We start from the raw sequence: 16582 nt of genomic DNA, 5'->3' as shown, positions 1-16582 counted from the left end.
TGAGCAGTCGGTGCTCTTAACCTCTGAGCCATCTCTCCAGCCCCTAAATGCTTGCTTTTATAAGAATTTCCGTGTCTCTGCAGAGTACTAGTGACCCTAATTAAGACTCTTGCTTTGAACTCTGTTAGTGTCAAGATAAGCGTTGCTGCTCCTGCTTTTCTGCTTACTGTCGGCGTGGGATGTCCCTTTCTCCAACCTCCCCTGAAGAACTATTGTTAATATTTCCTATAACCCGAGTCTAGCTCCCAATAGATTTTTCATTCATCTGCTTGATCTGAGCTTTTTGCTTCTCATTTACTTTTGAAACATTTCACTGGATGTTGAATTCCTTATTGGTAGCTTTTTCTTTTAATATTTTAAAAAGTCAGTCTTTACCCCTCGTCCCTCCCTCTCCCTCGCCTTCCCATCCTGAAGATTAGACCCAAGCCTTTGTAGATCCACCGTGCTCAGCATGCACTCTGCCATAGTCAAACCACCAGCCCTTTACTTTCTTCTGCTTTTTTTGTCATTTTATAGTTTTTCTTTATTTGGATGTATTTATCTTACTTTGTGAGTGTTTTGCCTGCATATACATCTGTGTAGCACATGTGCGCCTGGTGCCTGCAGAGGTCAGATGATGGTGTTGGATCCCCTAGTACTGGAGTTACAGATGCTTGAACGCCACCATGTGCTGGAAACCAAACCCAGGTCCTCTGCAGGGACAAATGCTCTCAACCCCTGAATCATCTCTTCAGCTCCTAAATTATTTTTAAAGTGGTTCTTTGAAATTCTACTGATGCCAACAAATTAATTATAGTCTTATTCAGTCAATAAGCGGCTCTGCTTTTTGTTAAAGGCATATCTGGTACTAATGGAGGACACCACTCTCATACGCTCACAGAGTGCCATGCTTCTCAGATCACAAGCACAAGTCTCTGTATGTGCAGGCAGACACATGGCTTGAGCCCCACAGATCCTTTTGTCTCCCTCCTGGTGCTGGGATTACAGGCATGTAGCACCACACCTCAGCTTTTTACATGAGCACTGGAGATCTGAACTCATGACCTTGTGCTTGCCTTAAAGCACTTTACTGACTGAGCTATCTCCCCAGCCCCATAAGTCTCGTTTATGTCAGCCTCTGTGACCGTCAAGTAAAGGAAATTAACTTGTGGCAGTGCAGGTAAAGAATGACATTTGGTTTATCTTCTGCCCAAGTCAAATTCGGAGAATACGGTGAGCCTTCACCATGCTCCACTTAGAACGCCTGCGTTTCCTCTTTCCTAAGCCTCTGAGAGTCTAAGAATGAGTCGCTAGTTTACTCCTGGAGAATGTGTTTTTCTGAAATACGAACTATATCTTAACATTTCTGTATCCCCATTTTCTTGCGCAGTGTGCAGTTAGCAGGTAACGGTTGATTAGGCAAGTGTGCGGGTAGAAAAGCGTCACTAGCCACTCAGAACATCAAAGGGTGTCATCCCATCTCTTCAACCAGATTTCTCAGTAGAAGGTTGTACTTTTCTTATGAACTAATTTTCTCAAAAGTGTCACAAGCATGAAGATAGAACAAGACCCTCCTAAAATCTTATTAAGATAGATTTTTTAAAAATCATTATCTACGCTGTGTCTGAAATTTAAACTTTCCATGCAACACCCTCCTTATAGTAGATGCAGTGTGGAGTCCTTAGTACCACCACTCAGCAGTCACTCTTTTTTGTTGTTTTTTGTCTTTCTCAAGACAGGGTTTCTCTGTGTAGCCTTGGCTGTCCTGGACTCATTTTGTAGAACCAGGCTGGCCTCGAACTCCCAGAGATCTGCCTATCTGCCTCCCTGAGTGCTGGGATTACAGGCATGTGCCACCGAACCCAACTCAGCAATCACTCTTGTCTAATGTACTATTATAACTCTTTTTGTGAGACAGGATCCTGGCTGACGTGGAACTTGCTACACAGAGCAAGGTGGCCTCTAGCTCACAGAGATGTGCCTGCCTCTGCCTCCCAAGTGCTGGGATTAGTGTGCATCCCCACACCCAGCCTCTTAGAGCTGTTTAAGGTAAAATGCACTACTCTTGAGTGCAGGATTTGAGTTTGACGGATGTGTGCGCCTCCTAATGACATCCTAGACAAGATGGAGAGCATTCCCTTCGCTCTGCAAAACGCTGTTTGCCCTTTCCAGCTGGCCTCCTCCCGGAGGCACTAACTCCTAATCTGCTTTTCCTGCTCCTGAGCATCATGTATAGTGTACTCTCCTTCCTTCCCTCACTGGCATTTTGAGACAGGATCTCATACAGCTCTGGCTGGCCTCCAGTTCACTGTGTAGCCATGGATGACCCTGGATTGATCACAAATTACAGGCATCAGCACCGTGTCCAGTGTATGGTGTGCTAGGGATCAGACCAAGCAAGGTCTTCACAGGTGCCAATCAAGACTCCACCAACTGAGCCGCATCCCTAGCCCTCGGTGTATTGTTTTGGGGCTCACTGTAACCAGAGCATTTATATTCCTGTAATCAATTTAAAGTTGAATAGCAAGTTCTGATGCTTTGTGATCTCACAACACAGAGAAGTCTCGACAATCCCTTCGGCATGTGAATTAGCTTTATTGTAAATTAAGTTGGAAACATAAGTAATAAAGATCTAATCAAATACGTCATAGGTCTTTATATTGATTCTGTAAGGCAAAGTTGTTTCTAACAAAAAGTAATTTTGACTAGCATGCAATAAGGATAGTTTCATATTTTGTTGCCTTTGTACTTTTCAGCCACATAAGTGTTTAATTTTCCTGTATATTCTATGTCCTAAGAGTGAGCAGTCTTCAGATGAACTTTGGGGTAAGAGCAGTAAGGAGCCCTGTTGTCTCCAACCTCCTCTCCGGTGAACTGGCAGTGTGTCAGGACAATCCTGCGGACGGCACAGGTTAATGCAGTTCAGTACAGTTGGTTCTTACATAACCTTTAGAAAATCATACATAGAACATCCCCATCTTTATAAATAAACATCACCCACACACTTTATTAATAGCCTTTTTCACTTTTTCCTGGGACTTAAGCTACATGTTCCTGCTACATCCATGCTTTTCCCCCATTGTTCTTACTGTTAGCGTACAGAGTGATGGGTTTCATTATGGCACTTTTGTAATTTATGTTATTATACCTTGTTTTTATTATATCTTTTTCTCATTTTCAGTCTTCCCCCCCCCCCCTTTTTCCTGTTTTGGTTTTTGAGATGGGTTTCTCTGGATCTTTTGCTGTTTGGGGATTCACTCAGTAAGCCAGGCTGGCCTCAAACCACGAGCTGGGATTAAAGGTGTCCACCACTATACCCAGCTTCTGCTTTAGTCTTTGATCTTTTTCTTCTTCCATGTATTTATTTTTTTAATGACTTTACATCCTGATCCTAGCACCCTCTCTCCTCTCCTCCTAGTCCCCCCTACATTTTAATCTTTTCTTTTGTTTTTGTTTTTTTAATTAAGCTTTCTGGGTATTTTTTTCTAGTATGTATGTGTGAGTGCCTGCATGTACGTATGCGTACCATGTTCATGTCTTGTGCCCATGGAGGTCAGAGGGGTATCAGATGCCCTGGCTCTGGTGTTAAAAGCCTGTTGTAAGCTTCCATGTGGGTTCTGGGACCCACATCGTCCACCAGAGCAGCAAGCACTCTCCAGCCCCTCCACAAGCTTTCCTAAAAGCAAAACTGTTATGGCACAGTAAGAAGTTGGATGTAAGTATAAGATAGTTTTTGATAATCCGCACTAGCTAGCGCTCTCTGAGTAGTGTGCTGTAACTAGTGTCCCTATGTGCCCTTGTAAGAAGGAAGGGAAGAGCTGTGGTTCCCTAGAAACCCTGTCTCAAAAAGCAAAACAGAACCCCCAAATGCATGCCTTTTCTTTCACGTGGGCTCTGGGGTTGAAGTCTGACCCTTACACTGACGGAGCTATCTCCTTGGCCCAGGAAAGGCTTTTCTAACACTGGTTTGCTCACTACCCTCCTTTCATTTGATGCCATAAATCATAGAAATATTCATTTGATCCAGTACTCAGGAGGCTGAAGTGGGAATATTCGAAGTTTAAAGCCGTATTTGGGATGCATACTGAGTTCTGGGGGCAGAGGGGGTACAGCAGCGATGCTTTCTTTAAAAAGAAAGCTGAACTGCTGTGGACTGAGCAAGCGGTGGAGTACAGGTGTGTCTTCGGCATGACCTGTGCTGTCCTCTAACTGCCTCAGACCTCAGCCTTCCTTTGTAAAACTCCTTTACTTTGTACTATTATGTTTGTGTTTAGCTTTTTGAGATAGGGCCGTTCTTGGGTTACTCAGGCTAGCCAGAAAGCAGCTAGAGGAGACTGTGAACTCCTTCTACACCTGTGTGCGGGGTCTACAGGCACGTATCCTGACCCCAGTTTAAAACTTCCGAGTTTCTATATGACTGTCTAATGAAATGCCTGTCTTAGTGTAGAGCAGTTTACCTCTCCTTGAAATTGTCTATTTCTAAAAAATAACCACCTTTAATAAGTAAAGCCCTTTGCAAATGTAATCTTGTACAACATATTTCACTTCCTGGGATTTCTTCTCTTCTTTAAGGCACAGATTACACGCATATTTTTTCTAGAATAGTTTGGATGTAGTTGGGACATGAGCTAAGCAGCAGCATCTAATCAGTGCTTTGACACAGTTCACAGTAAAGGAAGGCTAAGAATAAGTGAGTGTGTAGAGCAGTTGCTCCGTGGGCTGCCTTCCTGGGGTGGACTGGGGCTTTTTCTTGTTGTGGAGGCCAAGCCCAATTGGCTCGGATTCTGAAGCTTCACAGGCACACATGTTACAACAGCCTAGACTGAGGCCTTGCCCAGCATGCAGAAGCCCTGGGTTTGCTTGTGACACGAGGCTGTGCCTTCAGCCCTAGCTCTCAGGAGGCAGAGGTATGGCAGTATGAAGGGTTCAAGACTATTTGGGACTACATGAGACCTTGTCTTGAAAACAAATAAACAAGAATAGTTGGCCTCCTTAAAAACTCTCTAATGAATTCTGGCACTGTAGATTTAAGAAGAAGGCAAGCATCTCTATGACTCATATCCAGCTGTAATTTAACAGACATTAAGAGGTACTTATTTTGTATTTGAAGATACTTGTTTTATTTGTTTGGTTGGTTGATTGATTGGTTTTTGGTTTTTCGAGACAGGGTTTCTCTGTGTAGCCTTGGCTGTCCTGGACTCACTCTGTAGACCAGGCTAGCCTCGAACTCACAGCAGTCCACTTGCCTCTGCCTCCTGAGTGCTGGGATTAAAGGCATGCGCTACCACACTTCGAAGATACTCGTTAGACAGCCTATTTTATGAGTGTGCCTGTTTTGGTAGGGGTGATATCTCACACCTTTGCTATGTATTTAGCCTCCTGAGCTGTAGTGTTGAGATCCTGTCAGAGGGTGGTCAAGGGAGAGAATCCTGTATGCAGAAACATACAGGTTTATCTGTTTGTTATACAGAAACACGTGCACATGTATTTATTCTGTCTGTTTTGACTTTTCAAAGAGCTAGAGTTACTTTTGTCAGCATAATTCTACATAGCCTCTGTCACAGTGACATGGAAAGTATAAAAATGTCTTGCTAAATATATCTTAATTAAACCTGCCTTGTCACATCTTCTAAACCAAGAACTTTAAACCTCAAGCTTTTGACAGCAGGAGGTTTAAGTACAAGAATCTGGGAACAACACTTGGTTCTGGGCTGGTGAGATACCCATAGTGGCAGAATGGTAGATTAGCAAGTGTGAGGTTCAGTCCCTTGTGCAAAAAAACGACTGGGGCCATCCAGATGCTACTTCACCTGATGGCCTGAGTGTGACCCCCGGAGCCCGTGTGGTGGAAGGGCTGACCTCCACACTCATTCACGTACCTGTAAAGAGTGTGAGAGGGTTCCTTCAAGAGCATTTTTATGATTTTAAAGAGTATCATAAAATAGTCAAAAGTAGCATGGATGCTGTTCCCATGAGAACTGTTGTTGGTGTGCCACTGCACATGGCACTACCAGTCCACCTCGTGGAAGGGCTTGCTAAACAGTACTGTTTGTTTTATCATTTTATTATTGACACATGGCAAAGATCATTTTCAGGTAGTTAGAATTACTGAAAGCATTGTCTCTAAATTACCCATCCTGTGATGAAGTTAATTAAAAAATTAAAAGTACCCTCTTAACCTAAGGGCCAAGCTCCTAAGCCTTACCATAATTGGCTTTGTGTGTGTGTGTTTCTGGGAACCCAACCCAAAATCCTGTCCAGGCTGCTCAAGTGCTCTAGCCCTGGCCTCCAACCCCAGCCCAGCGTACATGCTTTCTGAGTTTGTCTGACATCAATTCAAGTTGTTGACAGGCAAATATAATTTTAGTAATAAGGCCATTCTGTGCTTTATAAAATTATGTTCCTATAGATGAGACATGGAAAACCACCAAAGAGAACGTTGTTACTTATTTAAAGCTATTAGTTTTATGAGTACTTTTTTGCCACCCAGAGCCAACTAATATTTAAAAATCAAATTTTACTTAAGGTCTAATTAATGCTATCAAGAAAATTAAGTAAAATGATCCATAGAAATTAGTTTTAGTCCTCATACTCTAGTCATGGGCAGTTCCCCCATTATGTGCCTCATACGTAGGATGCAGAGCAGCAGGTGTGCAAGTAGAACACACACACAGCCTGTGCCTGACCGCTGTTGACAGGTGGAGAGACGGACTCCGTAGCTTTGGCTTTCAGAATAGCATGCTGCTGAGCATTCGGATAAGTGGCAAAAGACCAAAAAGAGGGAGAGAAAGATCAAACTATTTGATCAACAAATTAAAAATCTGTTTCCAGATGCTTCTCTATCCCCCATCTTGTCGTATAAAGTCTTGGCTGGCAGCAGCTCTCTCCTACCACATTATATTATTGAGACCTCTTCTGAGGCTGTGTGTGTCGTCTTGTGTATGACCTGCATATGGTGAAAACATGTAGCTGAGTCTCTTCTACTCTGAGAGAAGGGAGCAGACCTTAAATTTTTAAAAATTTTTGTTAGTACATATTATGAGACAAGAAGCCGTTCAATTTGATATTGTTGTAAAAGTAAAAACAGCAGTTTGTGGAAAATAGAAAGATACACATACTATAGCTATCCTAAAACTGTCACCAACCCCAATAACTAAAAGTTTCAAATGCCAGGTATATATATAAATGCAATTAATAGCTGATGTGCCTGAGTGAGTAAGTGCGTGCGTGTAGTGTTGGTAATATCAAACACATGGTTGTATATTCAGTATTAATATATTTGATTTTTTTAAAAAGACTTATAAATTTTGAGAATAACCATTAAAAGTTTAATTGTAGCTTTTCATTTTGTTTTTATTTTATACTAAAAACTTCCAAGTAGACATTTCAATATGACAAAGTTACATAAGCCGAGCATCCCCTTGCACGTAAGGAAAAATGCAATTATTTTCTATTCTGAATCTCCAGACTGCTGTTTTAGAAAATCATATCTGATTATTTGCTCAGCAGAAGATTATTGAGTTGATTTAGCTGTGATTTTACTTAACAAAGCTTCAACTGCATTCCCACTGTGGAGTCCAGAAAAGGTAGAGGGAGATAAATGATAGATTCAAACTGTGATTTTTGTGAGCAGGGCCGTCGATGCACCCCTCGGAGCTAATAGCGGAGATGAGAAACAGTGGGTTTGCACTGAAACGAAATGTGCTGGGGAGAAACTTGACCGCAAATGATCCATCACAGGTAATGATCTTTTTATCAGTAAGCTGAAAATGTCTGGAAACCTAAATGTGATTGCTTGTGAATTGCTACTTAATGTTTTCCAATATGCATATATCCATAGGAAAGTAAGATAGAGCAAAGAAAATGCTTTAAATGTATTTTGGTTTTGCTTCTTTATTACTTTAACCTAAATGAGAAACTGTTTATAAACCTATATTTTAATAAATGAAATGGCTCCTTTGGGTTTATGTGGATAAATAACTAACTGAATTGGTGATAGGATTGTTTGTTCCTTCCTGCTAACACACCCTTGAGATGGCATTACATTGAACCAGTAGAAGTCCACAGACAGCTCCCTTAGCATTATAGAAGATGTTTTTAACTTATTTATTAAACTGTTCACAAATTTGGAAAGTTAAGAGTTTTTAAACTTACTGCATTTTGTGCATGTTTTTGTGTGTATGAGCATCCTGCAGGTGTGTGTGTGTGTGTGTGTGTGTGTGTGTGTGTGTGTGTGTGTGTGTGGTGTGCACATGTACCAGTGCAAATCAAAAGGAAAGCTTGGAGGAGTCAGTTTTCCCCCATGTGGAACCCAGGAATTAAACCTCAGGTCATCAGACTTGGTGGCAACTGCCCTTACACACTGACCCACCTCACTGGCCCTGGTTTGAGTTTTAAAGACTGTATTATTGCATATTTGATAATAAATAATTCCTTTGATCTAAGTTTCGTAGGCTTTATATTTTCACATCTGTACTGCTGAGCACACACTTGCCATGTGAGTGTTAAGCAAGTGCTTTGTTAAGGAGCCATGGCCCCAGCCCTTCAAGTTGCTCTTATTTTTTATATTTCATTAAACTAAAGAAGCTGTGTTTAGCCAGTACATGTTTAACGTGTTAAAGAGAGAGCATAAGCCACATGTAGAGCTTCCGTCTGTATTTGTCGCCCACTTCCTGACAGTTTCCAAGAATTTTAAAGCAGCTGTAGTAACATCACGGTTCACCTTAGCAGGTAGAACGCAACTGCTGAAATATTCTAACCCCTCGCCCCGCCTAGTCCAAGTGCACACCATCTCTGGGAATGTCCCTCACACAGAACTCTCAGCTGTAAGTAGCTTTTTCCCCCATCTAATTAACTAGCTTGTCTAAAATCTAGCAATTGGATGTCTTTATTGACTAAGGACTATGTCGCAAGTGACGGTGAGGAAGACCCTGAAGTTGAGTTCTTAAAGTCGCTGACAACCAAACAGAAGCAGAAGCTGCTCAGGTAACCGAGGAGTCTGTATGGGATAGATTTGTCTCTGTTTCACCTGGGCTCTCATCCAGAGAGAGCCTGATGGTGCTTAAGTTGGGCATTGCATGGATTGATTTATTCTCCAGCTATAGTAATCCAACTTTGGCTTGTCAGTAACAAGAAAATCAGTGTTTGTGTCCTCAGATCATTTTACCAAGCTGTTGGACCTTCCAGAGTGTTCAATTTGGAAGTAGACCTACTTGTAGGTTTAACTCTTTTTAATAAATTTGTATATACGTTTCATACCGCTTGTTCTTAGAAAATATTTTTACTGGTTTTTTTTTTCCTTTTTTTCTTTTTTACGTTTTGTGAAATTTTACAAGGAATGTTGAAAGAATGTTTAAATTTACAATAATGCTTAAGTTTGTCAAACACACTCCCTCTAGGGTAAAGAATTCAAGCATTATCTACTGAGTCCAATAGAGGGCGCTCACCATGTTTCAGTAACCGGAGAATGGTGGGCAGAACCCAGTGCAGAAAGGCTGGTGTCACAGTTACTTAACTCCATCTCAACAACTTATGCTTCCCCAAGTGAAAATTCAGCAACGGAACTGCCCTATTTCTAAGGCTAAAAGTTGCTGGGAACTAGTAGGTAATTGTTTTACATATTAAAATGCCAACGTATATCCTAATTCAAAAATTACAGATAATCAGTTTTGGTAATTAACATTGGTTTGGTTTGGTTTGGTTTGGTTTGGTTTGGTTTGGTTTTTCAAGACAGGGTTTCTCTGTGTAGCCCTGGCTGTCCTGGAACTTGCTTTGTAGACCAGGCTGGCCTCAAACTCAGAGATCCACCTGCCTCTGGCTCCCAAGTGCTGGGATTAAAGGTGTGCACCACCACCACCTGGAAATAGTTAATGTTTATATGTCCACAAATAAAACATATATAAAAGATTAACTTTTCATCTAACATAGGTCCATTTAATGCTACACATATTTCCCAAGTTTTCTTTAAATCAAGAGAACCATTTTATTTAGGATGCTAAATAATTTCATGCTGTGACTCAATAGGAATGTTTTATCAAAAAGAGTCATTCCCATTGAAGTGTAGTCAGGAGTTTGGCCTTATTTAAATTTATACTCAATGCTTACATACCTGAATAATTTAGAAGGAAGAAAATGGTTTATTATCAAGTAAAGAATGTGTTTAGATGTGGACACCATTTTTAGCAACATCTTAAAAAGCTGTAGTCTGTTGACAGTTTCTATTTTGTTGATGGAAGAACTATTTTTTTTCCAACTATAGGAAATTGGATAGACTTGAAAAGAAAAAAAAGAAAAAGAAAAGTGATAAGAGAAAGAAAAAGTTACAGAAGAACAGAAGTAAACACAAAAAACATAAAAACAAATCCCCTTCCTCTTCCTCCTCTTCCTCCTCTTCTTCCTCTTCTTCCTCCTCCTCTTCTTCTTCCTCCTCCTCTTCAGATAATTCAGATAGCGAGAGTGACAACAAAGAAAAGAAAAGAGAGAAGAGGAAGAAAAAGAAGAAAACCAAATGTTCAGGAAATAAATCCAATTATTATAAAGAGGACAAGTCTAAGAGCGTACTTCATGAAGAACTTTCTAGCAATCACAGTGACAGGAGAAAAGCCAAGGAGAAAGAAAGGCTTCTAAAACAAGAGCCTGGGGAAAATAGCAAATGGGTCCACTCTGGTTCTGACCGAAGGCCCAGAAGCCATCGTCATAGTCCAGAGAAGAGATGGTCTGACAGAGACGAGGGAATCCGGAGCCACAGCAGGGCTGAGAACAGGAGAAGCCGCAGCAGAAGTCCTGGCAGTCATAAGCAAAGGGAGATGAGGAACCGGCCAGGTGAAGAGCAGGACAGAAGGAAGGACGCCAGAAGCCATGGTGATGGCGACTGTAGAAGAAAGAGTGGGCGGTGAGCACCCAGGAGATGAAGCTGAGCACTGGATGCCTGCCTGGGAAGGAAGGACGGACTCCCTTTCTTACCGAATAGCTTCAGCAAGGCCTGACTGGCACGTTGTCATCTCATTACAGTTTTCACAAGTCTCTTAATTTTCCATCTCTGTAAACTCACTTCCAGTGTAAAAGCGCCTGAGTGCCACAAGGTTGAAATTTGCAGATATTTCTAGCAAATGTATTTGGAGATATAGAAACCTTTTTTTCTGTTGGTAGTTGTTTCTTATGCCTTGTATCAGATTTAAAATATGTAAGTAATTCTGTGATTTTGTTGTTTTGAAACACCATTAAAACAGTGACAGAACTTGAATGACTATCAATTCAAATTTGTTATTTTAAGATTTGGATTTGCTGGACGCAAAATGAAATCATTGTTGAAATTCACTAGGGTGAATAAAACACTGTATGTCAATCAGCATTTCCTATATTTTTCCAGTAGTTTTTCTATAGAGTATAGAGATATTTATAATTGAACGTCCTGTTATTTGTCTTATTAGCATACAAAATTACTTTAAACTTAACAGTTCTGAAAACCGGAGTTCTGCCCTGGCTTTCACCAGGGTGAAATGAAGACCGCAGTGGGGCTGTCTTCCTTCTGCAATGTCGGTGCTGGTGTCTGGGCCCCTCTTTTCTATAGTTGAGGGCTGAGAGAGGAGCCCCATCATTTCCACATCCAGGCACTCTGATGCTTACTCTGCATCCTGCTTCTGCTTGGTAAGGTCCCCCGTGGGTAGGTCCACCTGAGGCCTCCAGAGTAAGCGCTACACTTAAGATCAAATGATTGTCAACATCCATTTTATCTACACCCACAACCCTCCCTTTTCACCTAATGTAACATGCTCATAGGTTCAGTGGGTTAAGGACATGCAGGGCATGGGTTGTTACCCTGCCTCCCACAATAGCCTTTCTGTTGACATCATTACAAGGTTTTTCTTCAAAAGGTGAAACATACTACAAAATACAAGAAACTATGTAAACTGTGGATTTATTTTATTAAAAGGTGTATGGGGGAGGAGGGTTCCTCTTTGAGACAGGCTCTCACTATCACTATGCAGCCCTTCCTAGCCTGAAGTTCACTTTGTAGACAAAACCAATAAAGTGTTCTATTTAATTTAGCTATACATTTTGCCATATGTTCCAAAGGATTGGTAAAAGGAAACTATGTAAAATTTTCAATACAAATTGCAGATAATATGCCGTACAGAAATTTTTTCTTGTTGTGAATGTAGTATTTTTTAAAATCTGGGTTTCATTAATTTTTAAAGCATCTCTTACTTAGTACAGAAATAACTGATTTTGATGTCAATCACAATTTCCAAGTTTCGTAAAAAATTAAATGTGAAAGGAGTTGAAACTACTCCATGTCTAATACTTGCCTATGCATACACAGATGTCCTGTGATGTAGCTGCACCGAAGACGTAAATAGCCCTTTGATTATGCATGTGAAGGAAACTAGAGAGGAAGTGAACTCCTTCACCACACCCTTTAATGGCTCACAGCACACCTCAAAGATCCTACTCCTTCACTTGAAAAAGCATGCATTTGAAATTGATAAGGGCTGATTTATACCGAGTTCATCAGTGTCGCTGTGATTATTTTCCACCGTACGCCTTTTTAGACTTTATAATTTTTGTAATGTCAAAACCTATGCAATACTTACTGCCTTAAAAGGGGGTTCCAAACCAACATAGTGTTCATGAAGAAAAACGTTGAAATGCATCCTATAATTAAAAATGAATTAAAGAAATAATTTCTTACACTTTGACATTCACCAAAATGTGATACCTCACCCTTAACTTTGTAAGGTAGCCCCTAAGGGTTTTTTTTTTTTAATCTCTCATTTAATCCTTCCTGTTGAGAATATTAAATCATAAAGGAATAGCTTTTAAAGCTCTAATATTACCCAATTCTGAGAGATTTTTTTTTCCCCAGTGGTTATAGATCATGTGTATCTGCAATTTAGTTTTTGGCCTTGGCCACTCACGGATGTTAGACAACTGAAAAGGGCCAGCATTCTAACTTAGAGGCGCAAGGGGAGGCATTTTCACACAAAACCACCGTAACAACAGCCTTCACGAAGCTCACTGTGTCTGCATGTGCTGGTGATGCTTAGGGATGGCACTGAAAGTGGTCTTTAAGATAGTTAGGGTTCTAGTAAGTAGCCAACGGGGAATCCTCCAAGTTCAATAGTTCCAGACTAAACTCCACAAATCCACACATGAAATTGTCATTTTTCTTATCCTTTTAAATAAATCTGGGTACATGTCGACATTTTTCATTTTTTTTTCCTCCAATATGGACCTGTATGGAGAGGCATAGGACACATTTTGGGGACACCCCTCTCCAACTCTTTCCTTAAGCCTCATTTAACGCAACACTGACGTATTAATTCCTGTAGGAGGCACTGTCGATTTACAAACGACCAGGAAAAAGCTGGTTGTTAGGTTGGGATTTGTTTATCTGGATGTCTACATTGTAAATTAGTCATAACTTCTCTTAATAAATGCCCAAGTGGGTAGAAGTTGCTGCGGCAAAGCAGCAGGAATGGTCACCGTGCGGTGTGACGCCCATCTGCCTAGAATCAAACAGTTGCAATATGAAGAAAGTTTTTTATCTGAAAGGTTGTGGAGAGACCTTTCTTCCAGATTCTTCCACTAGCGGATAGTGGACCCTATCGCAGCCGGCGTTATTTCAGTTTCGACCACAGAATTTAGATCCGCACGGACTATTTCATGCTTTGACCTAATAGCCAAGACGCTGGTAGAGGCCTCTCAGGAAGGCTGCGTCCTCCACACCCTGTGCCTAAGACCAAGGAGCAAGCTGAAGAAACAAAAGCAAAAACAAACAAACAAAAAAACCCGAACACTTTTAATCTTACTTAGGTTTTCTGAAAAGATAAATTTTACTACAGTTACCATTTCTTGACAAGTGTTAGCAGGCCTGCAAAGGCGGCCTTTGCCGCAGGGTCAGATCTGAAATTGCTGGTAAAAGTGAGAAAACATCCTGAGACCTGAGCGCTTTCCTGGCTTGCAGTTTCTACCCAGTTCCTATGACAGAAAAGGAGGCAGATAATTCTTACCACCTTCCACTCTGTCTTCATTTCACCTCACCCTGAGCACCCCAGGGCCCCACAGTGTGGAGAGGTACCCATTGAGACGCGATGTTCCCATTGCAATACGTATTCGGGCGGAACTGCCCTCGAGTCGTCTGCGAGGGACTGAAGACGTGGGAAATCTCTGGCATTTCCTTGGCAGAGGCTTCCAGGGTGCCGAGGCCATCGGAACCCACCAGACCCGCACCCGAAAGGGCGTCACACCAAAGGAAGCAGACGGCTGGCCAGGGGAGCTTCATAGGCTGAGTCCTGAATAGGTGTCGCCAGTCCACCCCGTAGGCGCCACAGCACCCTGCGTTCTCTGGGGCCTTTTCGGAATTTTCACCTGGACACCAGGGACACAACACGCAGAGAAGTTGGGAATTTGGAGGCGCACATCCCCTCGACTTCCTGTCCATGGGGCGTTACGAGAAAGGGTCAGATTAACTCTTTGCGTGGGTCCACTGGCGCTGATCCGCGGCGGCCCAAACCCAGCCAGGAGACACTGTCAGGCCCCTCCGCAAAGCTGCGGGCCCGGGCAGCAGCTCAGCGCTCGCGACGGCTTGGCCCTTGCCGCCCTGTCCGTGCTGAAGCTTGCTCAGCCTCCCTCGTAGGTCCCCTGCTCGGCGCGGGTCTCAGGGCACAATTGCTTGGAAGGCAAGAGAATTTTTCTGCTTGCTGGGGCTCCACAGGTGAAGACCGCGCTTTGGGAAGTCAATCCTAATCTCTAGCTCCTGGAGCAAAAGAAGAAAATACCAACTCTCCTAGAAATCTACAAAAAGAAAACCGTCTGAAGGAGTTACACCCTATCACTGCATTTCTTTCATCAGTGAACCAACCCCCGAAGTGGCAAGATGCCCGAGAAACAATGCAAAATCCCCAGCGAATTTCCAAAGAAACAAATGCTACCGTCTGTGAAAACCTACAGCTCAAATGTTAAGCTTTTCCGGACCCTGGCCAACTGACTCTGGAGGAATGTGTCCCCACGGACATTTGGAAACCTTGAGTTCCAAACGCCGTATATATATTTATACCAATAATATATAGGGAGGCAAGTCTGTATGTATTTACCTCATACATATTTCTATAAACTCCATCGTCTGGAAAGGGTTGGGGGTAAATAGCACTGAACGGTTAAAATTATGGAGAAGGGATAATAACTGATTACTAATTTGAAAGTAAATAAACAGGTGACTTTTTCAGATCAAATTCCTCCTTGGATCGTTACAATAAATATCTCTGAAGGAAGCGCTCTATTTATGTTGTCATTGATTAATTCTTCACTACCTCATTTGATTTCGATTTAGAACGATTTGATTCTAATTTAATTAGCATGTAATTTGGATGTACATAATTACTGTAATTATGACATTCAGGTAAGGCAGCTTTAGGCTGAAAGGCAATTTCAAATTTTCTAGCAACCTACTTTGTACTGGGAAATGGACAAGGACTTTGCGCCCTGCTATCCAAGTAGTAATTAGCACATCTTTGAAATAGGCAGTGCGGCGGGGTTTGTATTAAAACAGCAAATACAAACCCAGCCGAGGACCCGCTACAAAGGTGGCTTTTGAGTTCCCAGAAGTGCGTTGCGTTTCCAAGGCTTGAGTTTGGGGAGCCCGGTACCCCGGAGCCTCCGCTCCGTTCTCAGGTTCTCACAGCTTCGGGCGACTGCGTTTCGTTTCTCCTCGGGCGGGCACGGGGTTGGGAAGGTGTCGCTTTTTAAATTAAAATACAATAACTGCTGGGGGGGGGGTCGCTCCAAGCCGTCGAAGGCTTGTGGGTGGGGGAGGGGTAGTGGACTAGGAAGAGGAGGGAAGGGGGCGGCGGGAGGCAGGGCAAAGCACAGAGAAGAGAAAATTGGCCAACGCCCCCAACTGTTATCTCATTTCAGATTTGTGTTTCGAAAAGACGAGGACAAAAGGGGTGGGTCGGTTCTGGGAGTGGGTGCACACCCGTCGGGGGAGCCTGGGGCGAGGGCTCTGGGGGCTCCAGGTCGCCCTCCGGAGCCCCCGCGCTGGCTACCCACCTCGGCTTGCCCAAACACTCGCAGAGCCTCCTCCTAGAGCACACAGATGCCCGCAGGGGTCGCCTCCCAGAGCGCGGCGGCCCTGCGGAGGGCTGCCGCGGTGGTCGCTGGGTCCAGGCAGGCCATAGCTGTGGCGCTCTGGATTTCCCTCTTATTCTAGGGATTCTGGGAACTTGAGGGGGTCTTGGTGACCTGGTTGAGTGAACTGCGTTCCCGCCCTTCCTCGTTGTTCACGCAGACCTTCGTGGTCCTGCAGCCCCGAGTCCCAGGGCACCGGGTGAAGTGTACGAAACAAGCTATGCCCATCCTGGGATCTCTGTCCCGGGTCCACGCCGTTACCGTTACCGAAAACGCTCAGCCTTTTCATCTATGAGTCCTGGAAGACCTTGAAATCGCCTAGGAAAGAATGCTAAATGAGACAATGAAAGAGAGCTAAGACCAGGGCCAGGCAGGGTGTTAGTCCGTTTTGGTTGGATTTTTCAGTAACCGTGTTCCAGAACAACCCTTTTCTCTTGGCGCTACTGCTAGGCAATGTCTCCTTAAAATGGGGCAT

General features: G+C 42.9%; 2 protein-coding genes across 3 annotated transcripts in view; one reads left to right on the top strand and one right to left on the bottom strand.

Moving 5' to 3' along the window:
• Positions 1–11221, top strand: part of CIRSR (corepressor of RBPJ and splicing regulator) — a 29183-nt gene extending 17962 nt beyond the window's left edge. For both annotated transcript variants that reach the window (XM_084797985.1, XM_084797986.1), the window contains 3 exons: positions 7613–7719; positions 8879–8964; positions 10238–11221. In XM_084797985.1, coding sequence (XP_084654111.1) covers positions 7613–7719; positions 8879–8964; positions 10238–10874 — 830 coding nt within the window. In that variant the 3' untranslated portion in view covers positions 10875–11221. The remainder of the gene's footprint in view (positions 1–7612; positions 7720–8878; positions 8965–10237) is intronic.
• SP9 (Sp9 transcription factor) overlaps positions 1–16582 on the bottom strand; it is a 33018-nt gene that overhangs the window by 9577 nt on the left and 6859 nt on the right. The gene's annotated exons all lie outside the window — the stretch shown is intronic.

The sequence above is a fragment of the Acomys minous genome (assembly GCF_964271855.1).
Source record: "Acomys minous genome assembly, chromosome: 10".
Taxonomy (NCBI): domain Eukaryota; kingdom Metazoa; phylum Chordata; class Mammalia; order Rodentia; family Muridae; genus Acomys; species Acomys minous.
This window is presented reverse-complemented; position numbering and strand designations above follow the sequence as displayed.